We start from the raw sequence: 14,271 nt of genomic DNA, 5'->3' as shown, positions 1-14,271 counted from the left end.
GTCGGGCCCTCATACCACCCTCATGTAGTCTGTTTCTGACCGTTTGAGGAGACACATGCACATTTGTGGCCTGCTGGAGGTCATTTTGCAGGGCTCTGGCAGTGCTCCTCCTTGCACAAAGGCAGAGGTAGCGGTCCTGCTGCTGGGTTGTTGCCCTCCTACGGCCTCCTCCACGTCTCCTGATGTACTGGCCTGTCTCCTGGTAGCGCCTCCATGCTCTGGACACTACGCTGACAGACACAGCAAACCTTCTTGCCACAGCTCGCATTGATGTTCCATCCTGGATGAGTTGCACTACCTGAGCCACTTGTGTGGGTTGTAGATTCTGTCTCATGCTACCACTAGAGTGAAAGCACCGCCAGCATTCAAAAGTGACCAAAACATCAGCCAGGAAGCGTAGGAACTGAGAAGTTGTCTGTGTTTGCCACATGCAGAACCACTCCTTTATTGGGGGTGTCTTGCTAATTGCCTATAATTTTCACCTGTTGTCTATTCCATTTGCACAACAGCATGTGAAATGTATTGTCAATCAGTGTTGCTTCCCAAGTGGACAGTTTGATTTCACAGAAGTGTGATTGACTTGGAGTTACATTGTGTTGTTTAAGTGTTCCCTTTATTTTTTTGAGCAGTGTATAAAGAAAAACCCTTGAATGACTAGGTGTTCTAACACTTTTAATCGGTATTGTGAGTATAACGTATATACACAATTTTTGGGGTGCAATTTTTTATTGTGGGTCATAGGGGCAGCAGGGTAGCCTAGTGGTTAGAGCGTTGGGGCAGTAACCAAAAGTTTGCTGGATCAAATCCCCGAGCTGACAATGTAAAAACCTGTCGTTCTGCCCCTGAACAAGGCAGTTAAACCCACTGTTCCTAGGCCGTCATTGTAAATAAGAATTTGTTCATAACTGACTTGCCTAGCTAAATAAAAGTAATACAATTATCATTTTTTTAATGACAAAAAAACCCCACCAGTAAATCAGCTCCAAGTTATTTTAATTTAGAAAGAAATCCCACACATAGAGACCCAATGTGATTGTATATGTAACGGATGTGAAATGGCTAGCTAGTTAGCAGTGGTGCGCGCTAATAACGTTTCAATCGGTGACGTCACTTGCTCTGAGACCTTGAAGTAGTGGTTCCCCTTGCTCTGCAAGGGCCGCGGCTTTTGTGGAGCGACGGGTAATGATGCTTCGTGGGTGTCAGTTGTTGATGTGTAAGTGTAAATATGTAAGTGTAACAGTATAACTTTAGTCCGTCCCCTCGCCCATACCCGGACTTGAACCAGGGACCCTCTGGACACACAGACAACTGACACCCACGAAGGCCCTCGCAGAGCAAGGGGAACCACTACTTCAAGGTCTCAGAGCGAGTGACGTCACCGATCGAAACATTATTAGCGTGCACCACCGCTAACTAGCTAGCCATTTCACATCAGTTACATAAGCAAGGTTTGAAATTATTTAGTCAAGCATATCAGTTCGGGCTTCTTGTGGTCAATTTGCAGTCTACAAATTGTTTGTAATTATGTTCCTGCCCCCAGACCATACACTGCTTTAAAAATCACACAGACGTAGTTAAAATGAGAATTTAGTTGCTAATGGCAGTATCTCGGTCGGCCATCCGATTGAGACACCCAATGAGGGGGAAGCACTCTGCTAGCCTACAATGCCACTCCCTAGAGCAGGGATTCCCAAACTTTTTCACTCCGGCCCCCCCATCCAGCATTCGGGAACATACTGCGCCCCCCCTATTTCTATGGGCACAAGCACTGTTATTGACATAAACTGTTCACATCTCTCTTGTTGGTGGAGAGAAAATGTTGCAGGTTTAAAGCTTATTTCATGAAATTCTACACATTTTGCCATGGGGTGCAGAGAAAATGCTGCAGTTAAGAAAATGTTCTTGCAATTCTATACATTTTGCCATGTCTATTATTCATGTGATGTTTGAGTGACTCGAACTTAAGTACAAAATACTGTATATGGGAAGAAAAAAAACAACATTCGCTAACATGGGCTAGTTTTTCAAAAACAGCTCTTTAAGGTATGCAATGACTGACATGACAAGAGAAAAACTGATGATGCAACTAACCAATTTCAAATTTGCACCTTGTGCATTCTACTATTACAACTTTAAGAGTAAGTTGAAAGACAGACTTTAAAAGTTCCTTAAAAAATGTTTTATAATAATCATAATAGTAATAAATAGGAGCCCCACAGTTTGGGAACCACTGTCCGAGAGTAACTCAAACTGCCCATGTGACATTTCCAAAAACTCCTCAATGTAGCAAGATGGTGACATGCTCATATGACACTTCTGAATTTTCAAATATGCCACTGAGCATACTCAGAGGAAACAAGGGGTCTATGTCATCGACGGCTTTGTCCATATTTTTTACAGTCTATGGAATGGCAGAAGCCTTCAGCTTCTTGATTGGATATTTTTTTCTCTTCAGTTTTAACCCTTTTCTTTCCAACACAAACTGAAGAGAATAAATCAGAAGATCGTTAAAATTATTGAAAAGATTAAATAGAAACCAAATCCTTAGGCCTTTCAAGGCCCTCGGTTTCCCACTGAGTATAATGTGGATAGTACAGGGATGTCACAGGAGGTTGGTGGCACCTTAATTGAGGAGGATGGGCTCGTGGTAACGGCTGGAGCAGAATCATATCAAATACCGTTCCATTTGCTCCGTTCCAGCCATTATTATGAGCCGTCCTCCCCTCAGAAGACTACTGTGTGGGATGTAGGATTTCCTACGAAAGCAGAGGATTCACCAGAAATTCTCAGGAAAAGACACTTTTCAGGCTGGACAAGTATCCTGTGTATGAGGGGGATGTACAGTAGATGGAGAGAGAGAGTGTGTGCACTAGGCCGTATAGCTGGATTGCCAGTTCTAAACAAACCAAACAGCTTGCCAACTAACAAAGTCAAGATGACAGACCTCCTACCATACTCTTCCTATTGAAAGAGGAACAGTGCATTGTCGTGGTCACAGTGGCAGCCAAGTACAGGAATAACACAATCAGTTCTCCCGTCACCCGGGAATTAATCTAACTTCAAATCGTCACGTCCTCTTATTTTTCCCTTCAGGAAACACATCAGGAAAATAGTAACTAAATCAATATCGATTTCCCTGACCCATTGTGCAGGCCTTTATGTACACAGCAAGAATTTTTGACAATGTCATTGTATTTTTGGGTTTATTGGATAGGAGAGCGAGAGAAGTAGATAGGAGTGTGCTACAACATTGGGTCAGATTCAAATCCATGCTCGCAGCGCTACACAGTACATGCAATCCATAAGCAGTGGCTTAGACCGCTGGACAACCCCATCTCACTATGTGAATGAATTTAACTTGGAACAGGTTTTAGGCCTGGTTGAACGAAATACAACAGTGCAAACAAACCTTGAATATCTTGGCAACCTTGGCAGCGGGCATCGACTCCATCTCGGAAGCCTTCTGGGCCAGAGTCTCCAGATTGATCTCTTTCGACGCCCTCCGACGGGTACAATGTATGACCCCCCCGGTGGGACCCTGGCCTTCCCCCATCCTCCCTCCCTCTCCTCCGGCCACCACGCCGTTCTGGGGTACCTCCCTGGAGGTCTGGTTCCAGGAGGTTAGTGAGGGAGGGCCACCCAGGGGGGACAGCCCGTCTCTGGAGAGGCGGCGCGAACGGCGGGGGGCAGCCGAATGTGTGTCGGAGGAGGGTGACATGGGGTTAGGTGAGACCATTGGAGGGCAGGGATTGCAGGGTGGGCTTGACAGATCAGTGGATGGGGTCTCTACTTCCGGTGTCTGTCCCTGTCCATGAGTTTCCACAGACGGAGGCTTGTACTTCTGAGAGGGTGGGGGGCTAGCGCTAGACGGACAGTTGTCAGGGGGCTGGTGGTAGCTAAGGAAGTGTTGGTTTGGCTGCTGCTTTTGCTGAGACTGTGGCTGCAGTATTTCTTGCGGCGGTAAACTGTGTGGTTGCTGCTGTTGTTGCAACTGGTGAATTTGTTGCCGTTGCTCCTGTTGTAGTTGCTGCTTGTGAAACTGCTGTTGCATTTGCTGATGCAGTTGGAGCTGATGCTGTTGCATTTGGTGCTGGTGCTGTTGCTGCAACTGGTGCTGCTGCAACTGATGCTGTTGTTGATGCATTTGGTGCTGCTGTTGCATCTGAAGCTGCATCAGTTGGTGTTGTTGCTGGGCTTTAGACTGCTCATTGTAGTTCAGGTTGGGCATGGCTTTGGTTCCACCTTGGAACACCTGGTAGTACCCAGATGGAAGGTGTTGCTTGGTGGGTCCAAACGCTAGCTGGAAGGGCTGCAACAAGGACCCTTGTGGCATGGAGGGGTGAGAGGGGGGAGCATGGGGGTTCTGAGCCTGGAGGGCTACACCCTTATGGCCCTGCTGGAGGGCCTGGAGCTGGGCTTGGCGTATGGCAGCCGCCGCACCATGCTGCTCCCACTCCAAGCCCCTATCCTGGGCTATGGATCCTGGAGCCTGCTTCTCTGCTGGCCCCATCTGCAAAGCAGCTCCTCCATCGTGGTTCCCCTTGGTGAAAGCCACCTGGCCCCTAACGTTGTTCAAGCCGCCCATATACTGGCCAAAGTTCTGCCCCCATTGATTGGTTGGCATGGGCCCGGGAGCTTCCTGAGACCAGCCAGGGGCCTGGATGGGGTCCTGGTGCATCCATTTGACAGGGGCAGTCTGCTGGTAGTGAGCCCGACTTTGGGGCCCCTTCTCTGGGTTGAAAACCCCACAGCTGTGGCCTCCAGGCTCAACGACCCCATGAGCAGACTCCAGAGCCGGGGGGCCCATACCCCCATAGAAGACATCAGAAGCCACGACGTGCTGCACTGAGGGCTCCTTCATGGCAGCTCCAGCCCGATGTTTGCCCCCACTCTTATCAGGGGCCACTTTCTGCTGGGGAGGAAGACTCATACTAATAATCTAGTAAACAACAGGGGAAAAAAGGTCTGGGTTCTTTGTATATCCCCAGTCAATTAAGTGTAAAACAGGGACAAGACCAAGTGTGCCTGTCTACACTGCCTTTGTCTGGGTCTATTGTAGCCTGCTTTGTTTAATAGAGAGAACAGACGGATTCGGGAGGAAACATAAGTCCTACAGGAAAGGGTAGAGACCACACAACCCTCCTCCCCCAAATCAGATCTGAAGAAGTTTGCTGCCGTTTGCGGTCACGGCGGCCCTTGTGGCCCTCATTCATGTGCAGGACCCTGAAAGACAGAGGATGAGGAAAAATGACTGTTAATAAAGTATGTTTTCAACAAGCTTTTGTGCAGGCCAGGCCTGTTTGCTTACCTCAGAGGAAGGAACTAGGCTACAGGCTATTTATAATGAAAGCAAAATAAGTTTCTGATAGCATGCACTGCAAGTATCGTGCAAGCAAATCATTATCACTTCAGTACATCCAAATCACATGAAATGACATGTCAGACAAAGGTATCCGTGTCGGCCCATTGTTTACATAATTTATACGTTCATTTCGACAGTGATAAAAGCAGATAGCAGCAACAGAGTGAGGCGTGGACTGTACACATAATTGCCATTTAACACAGCGCGAAATACAGGAAACGAGGGGAAACAAGCAGAGCCGCTTTCTATCCTCCTCGTGGAGTCCACAGTCCTCAGCCAATTGCATCGAACTTTCAGGCAACCTTTTGTCTTACATTGAAGTATTATGTTGCAACACTATTACCGTCGCAGATTAGATACCGTAACAATCTGTGCGGGGGTGTGTGTGTGTACAATACATGTTGACTGGCTCTATATATCACATCGTGGCTCCTTGAGTTAAAAAAAAAACGAAACCTACAAAACACACATTGTAAACAGAATCCCATGGCAGTATGCAATTTAAAGTTCTCCATGTTTTGCGCTCATATTGATCCACAACAGAAACGTGATATGCCACGAATTCAATAGGCACTTACCGTTTCAATATCGTTTTATGTATTTGACAGTAAGTTCTCTGGAGCCAATTTGCTCTGGTCCAAAGTCGACTGCATGGCGGGATCGTGCGCAGCAGATGACATACTTCGACTACTTCTCTTCAGACCAACGAGTAAACAACTTGCATCGAAACCATGCAAACACTGGACTTGGTATCGCAATGTTTATCGTTTAATCCGAAATCAGGCTATAGTCTCTAGGATGTTACGCACCGTAACAGTGAATTAATAATACACTTTTATGAAAACATGTCCAAAAACTTACTCCCCGCATCGAGTGTTTAAACGTACATAAACTGATAACGTTGGGTATGCTCAAAAAAGTGAAGTACACTGTATTTTGTTTTTTCACAAATCTGTCTGTCATATACATTGGTTCCTATTTTATTCCTAGAGACAATCAGCCTGAACAGTGTTTATAAATCTGTGAACCTGCGCAAAATCGTTGAATTTCTGACGCTCGTGAATGCCCCACTTCACCCTTCAACTGAAGTCCTGTTATCCAATTCCACTGTCTGACCACGCCTCTTATCCACTTTATACGGTTGTCCCAATGGTTGTCCCACTGCTTGCGTTTGGCGTAATCAAGGAAATCGCAGTGTTTCTGCCGGGAAATTCCGTCTGCAAGGGGGCGCCCAGCCTCCCGTAAGGATCGCATGTTGAAGGGTGCCTGCATGGCTAAAACCAAAGTGATTGAATTTGGACAGCACAGTGGTGTGGCAATGTAACAATAGGTGGATAATATCATTAGCACAATTTGCATTTCTAAAGTATTCTATGTAGCATTTGATAGCACAATTGTCACTGTCGATCAGTCTTTGGTGTCAATGCACTGTCTGCATTGCTGTTCTGAGGTGCCACTCTTTTGCGCATAATACTGTAATCTCACAATCTCATCACAGTTTTATTATGTGCCAGGAAACGCTGTTGATTCTAATAATGCAATGACAGGGACATCTATATTTCGTATCCCTAGCCCGGCAGCGGAGATGGAGCATCCTCTTATGGAAGAGAGAACTCTGCAAAGATGCAGAGGGATGCAGATTGATCAATCAATCGATAGAAGGAGCGCTTGCCCGTGACGTAACCGCTTCTGTTGTGTGAATGAGCGGAGGAGAAGCCTTCTCCCCATTCCATTATGTACACAATGAAACGTTTTAAGAGTTGAAAGCACAGCACTGGATATGGAGAAATGTCACTTAACTGCCAGGATTGAAAATAGTATATTCTTGGAAATGGTGCAATCAAATAAGGTAAGTTAGATGAAAGCCGCATGTAAATCTGCCTTACTAGCCAGCTAGCTAGGCTTGCTACATCGCATGATAGCTATTTTGCTTGCTAAATAATCGACATGTTACAGAGACAAGAAATCGTTTGCTTGTACCAGTTAGCTAGCTAGCGTTACCCATATTTAGTGTTATCCCAGCTACTAAATACCATATAGATAGATAACGTTAGATAGATAGCTGTCTAAAAAGATAGCTAGTTGCTAGCATTGGTTTGTTGTTAGCTGACTGGTCCAGTGCGTGATGGATGCAAAGGATGCTTTGTTGTCAAGCAATGTAACGTTACGCTGTCTAATTTTAACAAAGCAATCCTTTCTCCCTCTCTTTTGTAAGACCTTAACGTTACTAGACCATAACTAACGTTAGCCAGCTAGCCTACCAACTTGCCAGATATTTTATCAAATGAAATGCCTCGATTAACAGTTTTCAGAATGACAGCTGATGATGTTGGAATAGGATGGCTATGTTGGGTTGGTACATTGCTATGTCTGTTGTCTCCGTAAGCAACGCACAGGGTAAGTTCAGAACAAGCAGCTCTTATGTCAATCACCGTGTTCATGCATTATTCTTAGTTATATTAGCTATTACAACAGTAAGAAAAATGACTTGGCTAAATGGGCTTTAAAAGTAGCCTGCAATAGAGGTTGAAGATTCTGCTGATGTCCAGTGATGCGATTTTTAAAATGTCCAGTGATGCGATTATCCAAAGAAACATTAGTTGCTGTGAGTAAAAACAAATGGAAGTAAATGTTCCAATACGTCCTTTACATTAGTATAGAGGTGAAGAAAGTAAAATGACAGTGACAACACACACATTTTGACATCTCTCTGGGTACACATGAAGATGGAGGTCATCAAGGACTCGACTTTGGCACGATTTGTCAGTTGTCCAAATTGAAATGTTTCTCTCCTTTCCTCATTTCTTTCTGCAGTAAGTAAAAAGCCAGCGACACTGATGCCAGGTGCAGGCCGTCGTTGGGAGCACTCCGAGCAGCACCTGGGATGAGTGGTGTAGTAGAGCAGGTGGCAGACATTTTGTCAGTCACAGACTTGGTCCGGGAGAGATGGAGAGTGGTGAGTTACTATAAATACTACCAGCTACAGAAAGGGCACAGCCAGCTTCGGTCAAATCTGTCTTGTTGCTGCTCCCATTCTCCTAGCGAGGTCAAAGCAGCATTCTGTAATGTGTTATGTAATGTGTCTAACCGGTATGAGATGTGGTGTGTGTGTACCTTCTGTAGGTACGGTATGGCACTTTTCTTACAGAACACTCACAACTTCCCTCTCGTTCTCTCTCTCTCTCTCTCTCTCCACCTCCATCCCCCACCCACCCGCTCTCTCTTCTTTCTTTACTACCTGCATTCCACCTTCTCCATTCTATTTTCAGGTGAAGAAAATTGGCGGGGGTGGCTTCGGGGAGATCTACGAGGTGCTGGATCAGCTGAGCCAGGTCAACGTGGCCCTGAAGGTGGAGTCTGCCCAGCAGCCAAAACAGGTGCTGAAGATGGAGGTGGCCGTGCTGAAGAAGCTCCAGGGTGAGAGACAGGGGCCCTGTTGGAATACAGTACGACCTCAGATATAAGTCTAGAATGGAGGTCGTTCGGAAATACACTGAAATGTCCATAACTTTGAAATTCACACAACCGTATCAAACCTTTGTGGAAAATATTGATTGGATATTTACGTGTTTCTAATAATTTGGCCAGATAGTGTAAATATCTAATGTGTTTTAGAAGAGAGACCTTCTAAGCAACATTTATGTTTCTCTGTTTCAGGTAAAGATCATGTGTGTCGCTTTGTAGGCTGTGGCCGCAATGACCGCTTCAACTATGTGGTGATGGAACTTCAGGTCAGGTTTTTGGCTGCGTGTGCGCGACCTTTGAAATATTTGAATCCCTTTAATTGTAATGTGATTTGTGGATTCAAATAAAGTGTGTGTGTGTGTGTGTGTGTGTGTTGTTGCTTTGCTGTCTGTGTCCTATAGGGGAGGAATCTGGCAGACCTGCGCAGAACTATGTCTCGCGGCACCTTCACCGTCTCCACCACTCTGAGGCTGGGCCGACAGATGCTGGAGGCCATCGAGAGCATCCACTCTGTGGGCTTCCTGCACCGCGACATCAAACCGGTGAGGGGTCATGGGGTCAGAAGATGAGGGAATAATAAGGGGTCATGAATCAGGGGTAAGGGAACAAGATAAGAGCATAAATAATGTACTGGTAACATTCAAGCCTTAAAGGGATAGTCTGACATTTTGGCAATTAAGTGTCAGATGAACTAATGTATACAGTTTTTATGTCTCTGCGTCCAGTGTATGAATGCAGGTATAGCGCTTTAAGTGGTTATAATGCATTGCACAACTTTTCATAAGCATGTATGACAATATTATAATGTCTCATAGTGATCCTGACTACTTCCCAGCCATTTTGTTATTATCAGTAAAAAAAAATGATGCATGGTGAGAAATGCCTTATTATAAGACCGCTTCAAGTTTCAAAGCATTGTACCAGGCATTGCTAGAAAGAGTAACAGGATTTACTTAGATTATTGCCTGCTTCATCAGATCAATGGCAAGGACAAGACTAAGTATCACTGACTGATTTACTGTGTTTGTACCACCCCAGTCAAACTTTGCCATGGGGCGCCTGGCCAGCACGTGTCGATGCTGCTACATGCTCGACTTTGGTCTGGCCCGACAGTTCACCAACTCTTGTCAGGAAGTGCGTCCTGTAAGTATTCCTGCCCGTGCATGTGTGTATGCGCATGTGGCTCAGTTGCTGAAGCATGATGCTTGCAATGCCAGGGTTGTGGATTCGATTCCCATAGGGGACCAGTATGAAAAAAGTATGAACATGATGCACTCAGTACTGTAAATCACTCTGGATAAGAGTGTCTGCTAAATGACTAAAATGTCAATGTGATGGCTACATTTCAATCGCCACTTAAAATGAAGCAATGCATTGGGCATGTATTCTAAGTTGTATGCTAGTGTGAATATTGAAGATTCAATTTCATTTCTTATCCATCTCTCTCTCTCTGTCAGCCTCGTCCCGTTGCAGGGTTCAGAGGAACGGTGCGCTATGCCTCAGTCAACGCACACAAGAATAAGGTGAGGTCAATCTTATACTAGGCTATATGAGTACATGTTCTCACCTTGCTCACCCATGTTGTGTGTGTCTGTGGTATTCAGGAGATGGGTCGCCATGATGACCTCTGGTCTCTCTTCTACATGCTGGTGGAGTTCATGGTGGGCCAGCTACCTTGGAGGAAGGTCAAAGACAAAGTAAGTGCATGTGCATGTGTGTGTACTGTACATGTATGAGCATGTGTGTTCATGCTCTTTTCCCTCTGCTCACAGGAACAGGTGGGGAACCTAAAAGAGACCTACGACAATCGCCTCATGCTCAAACACCTCCCCTCAGAGTTCAGCGCCTTCCTGGATCATATCCTGACCCTGGACTACTTCACTAAGCCTGACTATCAGGTAAGATTGGTCTATATGTTTCCATATGTGTGCATTAACTCAAATATCCAGAAAATACTGAGTGGACTGATCCATTGTGGAGGCTGCGGGAATGGCACTGTCCATCAGTCTAATACATGTTCTACTTAAATTGTGCATGGTTATATTACATAAGAACAATGGTGCAACACTAATAGAAATCATATTATTTTATAACAAATGCACTTTCTCCCTCTTCAGTCCACTGTTCTGAAACATATCAGTGTGCTTTTGAATTGGCGCCTTTTCGTAGACCATGTTGCTATGTGCATAATAGCAAAGTTAAACAGCATTTTTGTGTTGAGAACAATGCTGCGTAGGCAGCAGCAGAATGACAAAACGTAAACTCAATTAGTTCTGTAATCAATAGTCTAACTGCTTTATACTTTACATTTTATTCATTTATTTAACTAGGCAAGTCCGTTAAGAACAAATTCTTATTTACAATGACGGCCTACCCCGGCCAAACCCTAACCCGGACGACGCTGGGCCAATTGTGCGCAAGCCTATGGGACTCCCAATCACGGCCGGTTGTGATACAGCCTGGAATCGAACCAGTGTCTGTAGTGACGCCTCTAGCACTGAGATGCAGTGCCTTAGACCGCTGCGCCACTAGGGAGCCCATGAATTTATCTACAGAAATAAGACAGATCCTGCTTCTGTTGCCTCTGAGTGTTTGTTTAATAGCCTACTGATTCATTGAGCACCAAGCCCCATGCAATGACAAGTTAAGTAAACAATTTCACAAATTCGGCTGTTTTTAATCTTTGCTTTGCTATAGTAAAGATTTAGACTTTTTTTTTCTCTCGTTAGAACTGCCTCTCTGGAATGATTTAAAATGTGTTTATTGTTTACACTGTTCCAAATTGTCTGAATTAATTATATTTATAATAGCAATAACGCTCCTTTTTCTTGATCTCCTTCTTATTGTTATTGTTTTTCTTATTCTTATCCTTCTCATTAGGCTTAGTATAGCAGTCTGGTATAACCACCATTGTGTTGCAGGCATAAAAGTGCATCCTTTTTAGTCTTAATAGCGTAACTTATTTGGCCTATATTTCAATACTTATACAGGCTACTGTACCAATCAATCAATCATTCATTCGTTAATGTCATCACACAGCATATGAGTCATTCATGATTTGAAATGCAATCAAGCATTTTAGTTTTAAAATAAAATAAAGCGAGCCTTGAATAATTACTTTAAACAATAAATAACCGTTCCATTTTGAAAATTGCATTCATGAATGAGTGGAACTGTTTTTAGTCTTTGCAGTAATAAAGGCTTAACAAAAAAAATGTTTCTGTTACAACAGACTCTCTGGTATGCTTACACTTTATTTTGTGTTGTTTACATTGTTCCAAACAGTCAGAAAATTATTTTGTAATTAGATGTCGACCGATTAATCGGAATGGCTGATTAATTAGGGCCGATTTCAAGTTTTCATAACAATCGGAAATCGGTATTTTTGGGCGCCGATTTTAATTTTATTTTTTATACCTTTATTTAACTAGGCAAGTCAGTTAAGAACACATTCTTATTTTCAATGACGGCCTAGGAACGGTGGGTTAACTGCCTTGCTCAAGGGGCAGTACGACAGATTTTTACATTGTCAGCTTGGGGATTCAATCTTGCAACCTTACAGTTAACTAGTCCAACGCTCTAACCACCTGCCTCTCGTTGCACTCCACAAGGAGACTGCATGTTGTGTGAATGCAGTAAGCCAAGGTAAGTTGCTAGCTAGTATTAAACTTATCTTATAAAAAACAATCAATCATAATCACTAGTTAACTACACATGGTTGATGATATTATCTAGCGTGTCCTGCGTTGCATATAATTTGACTAAGCTGACTAAGTATCTGACTGAACGGTGGTAGGCAGAAGCAGGCGCGTAAACATTCATTCAAACAGCACTTTCGTGCGTTTTGCCGTTGTGCGTCAAGCATTGCGCTGTTTATGACTTCAAGCTTATCAACTCTCCAGCTAGTTAGCTCGCGCTAATTGTCGTTGTGTTGCTGGTTCGAGCCCAGGGAGGAGCGAGGAGAGGGAGGGAAGCTATACTGTTACACTGGCAATACTAAAGTGCCTATAAGAACATCTAATAGTCAAAGGTTAATGCAATACAAATGGTATAGAGGGAAATAGTCCTATAATTCCTATAATAATTACAGCCTAAAACTATTTACCTGGGAATATTGAAGACTCATTTTAAAAGGAACCACCAGCTTTCATATGTTCTCATGTTCTGAGCAAGGAACTTAAACGTTAGCATTCTTACATAGCACATATTGCACTTTTATTTTCTTCTCCAACACTTTGTTTTTGCATTATTTCAATCAAATTGAACATGTTTCATTATTTACTTGAGGCTAAATTGATTTTATTGATGTGTTATATTAACTTAAAATAAGTGTTCATTCAGTATTGTTGTAATTGTCATTATTACAAATAAATGTAATACATTTAAAATAAATTTAAAAATCATACGATTGATCGGTATCGGCTTTTTTGGTCCTCCAATAATCGGTATCGGCTTTGAAAAATCATAATCGGTCGACCTCTAATTGTAATCTATACAGCACCTGTTTGGTGCCCACAACCTTTTCTGTAGCTTAGAGGTTAGAGATAAAATGTATGACACTGTAACGAGACAGACACTTCTTACATCATGCAGGTTTCTCAGATCAAAAAACCTAAATGGCGCTCAATCAAATAAATTGAAAAAAAGAGCTGTCACAATTTAATATATTCTAAAAACAGTCAAAATAAAATGGACAATATGGAATGGACAATCACAACTGTTGTCCAGGAGTTTCACCCCATTGTCATGATCAGTGGTTTGAAGTTTGTATCCAGGCATTTTTTTACTAGCTGATCATAGCGAAAAAGAAAGTACTTCTGTATTTCCCGCTGTGTAAACACATTGTGTTTACACAAATAGGCTCAGGATAACTCCTGATAAAGTTGTGTAGCTGATATTCAGAGCTGAAATAGCCAAATTGACTAGTCACAGGAATCAGGACTAATAAAACCAATGCAGCGGCCTGTTTTACAAATGGTGGGGCTACCACATGGATGGGCATTCATAAAATTCCATTGCGGGCGACATAGTAGGCTTCACCCTAGTAAGCACGAGCCAATGTCTTTTTTTTGGTCCTGTCTGGATGTTTTTTTTGTGTGTTAAAAAGGGTAGGCTTACCACATACTGTAGATGGGCATTCATAAAATTACATTTCAGGCAACACTGTAGGCGACACCTCAATAAGCACGGACCGACGTCATTTTTTTGGTGCAGTTCCGGACCGGCCTTGATTTCCACGTAGGGCCTTGATGTCCATGTACATTGTTTTTTTTGTCTGGTCCGTACCAAATATGACCCAATCATGGACGATTTGGTTCAGATTTTGTCCAGTTTGGACCCGTCTTGATTTGGTCGTCTATAAATGACTCATTTTCATTCAGGACCAAAAAATTGCCTGATTTCAACATCTCGCCAAAAGATTTGCAACATCCGTAAAATATGTT

The 14,271-nt window shown here is 43.5% G+C and overlaps 2 protein-coding genes across 4 annotated transcripts in view; one reads left to right on the top strand and one right to left on the bottom strand.

Moving 5' to 3' along the window:
- LOC135557481 (mitotic deacetylase-associated SANT domain protein-like) overlaps positions 1 to 6,528 on the bottom strand; it is a 23,441-nt gene extending 16,913 nt beyond the window's left edge. Inside the window, exons 1-2 of one of the 2 annotated variants that reach the window (XM_064990756.1) lie at positions 5,941 to 6,528; positions 3,410 to 5,223 (exon numbers count right to left, since the gene is read on the bottom strand). In XM_064990756.1, coding sequence (XP_064846828.1) covers positions 3,410 to 4,930 — 1,521 coding nt within the window. In that variant the 5' untranslated portion in view covers positions 4,931 to 5,223; positions 5,941 to 6,528. The remainder of the gene's footprint in view (positions 1 to 3,409; positions 5,224 to 5,940) is intronic. The other variant, XM_064990754.1, reaches the window with a different exon arrangement.
- The window catches only part of LOC135557482 (tau-tubulin kinase 2-like), a 21,538-nt gene continuing 13,765 nt past the window's right edge, over positions 6,499 to 14,271 (top strand). Inside the window, exons 1-10 of one of the 2 annotated variants that reach the window (XM_064990757.1) lie at positions 6,551 to 6,603; positions 6,935 to 7,211; positions 8,177 to 8,318; positions 8,632 to 8,779; positions 9,020 to 9,093; positions 9,229 to 9,369; positions 9,866 to 9,970; positions 10,285 to 10,350; positions 10,432 to 10,524; positions 10,600 to 10,725. In XM_064990757.1, the coding sequence (XP_064846829.1) occupies positions 8,247 to 8,318; positions 8,632 to 8,779; positions 9,020 to 9,093; positions 9,229 to 9,369; positions 9,866 to 9,970; positions 10,285 to 10,350; positions 10,432 to 10,524; positions 10,600 to 10,725 (825 nt within the window). In that variant the 5' untranslated portion in view covers positions 6,551 to 6,603; positions 6,935 to 7,211; positions 8,177 to 8,246. Of the gene's footprint in view, positions 7,212 to 8,176; positions 8,319 to 8,631; positions 8,780 to 9,019; positions 9,094 to 9,228; positions 9,370 to 9,865; positions 9,971 to 10,284; positions 10,351 to 10,431; positions 10,525 to 10,599; positions 10,726 to 14,271 lie in introns of both variants that reach the window. The other variant, XM_064990758.1, reaches the window with a different exon arrangement.

Source organism: Oncorhynchus masou, chromosome 16, assembly GCF_036934945.1.
Source record: "Oncorhynchus masou masou isolate Uvic2021 chromosome 16, UVic_Omas_1.1, whole genome shotgun sequence".
NCBI classification, from domain to species: domain Eukaryota; kingdom Metazoa; phylum Chordata; class Actinopteri; order Salmoniformes; family Salmonidae; genus Oncorhynchus; species Oncorhynchus masou.
Note: the sequence above shows the minus strand (reverse complement) of the source record. Positions and strands in the feature narration are given on the sequence as shown.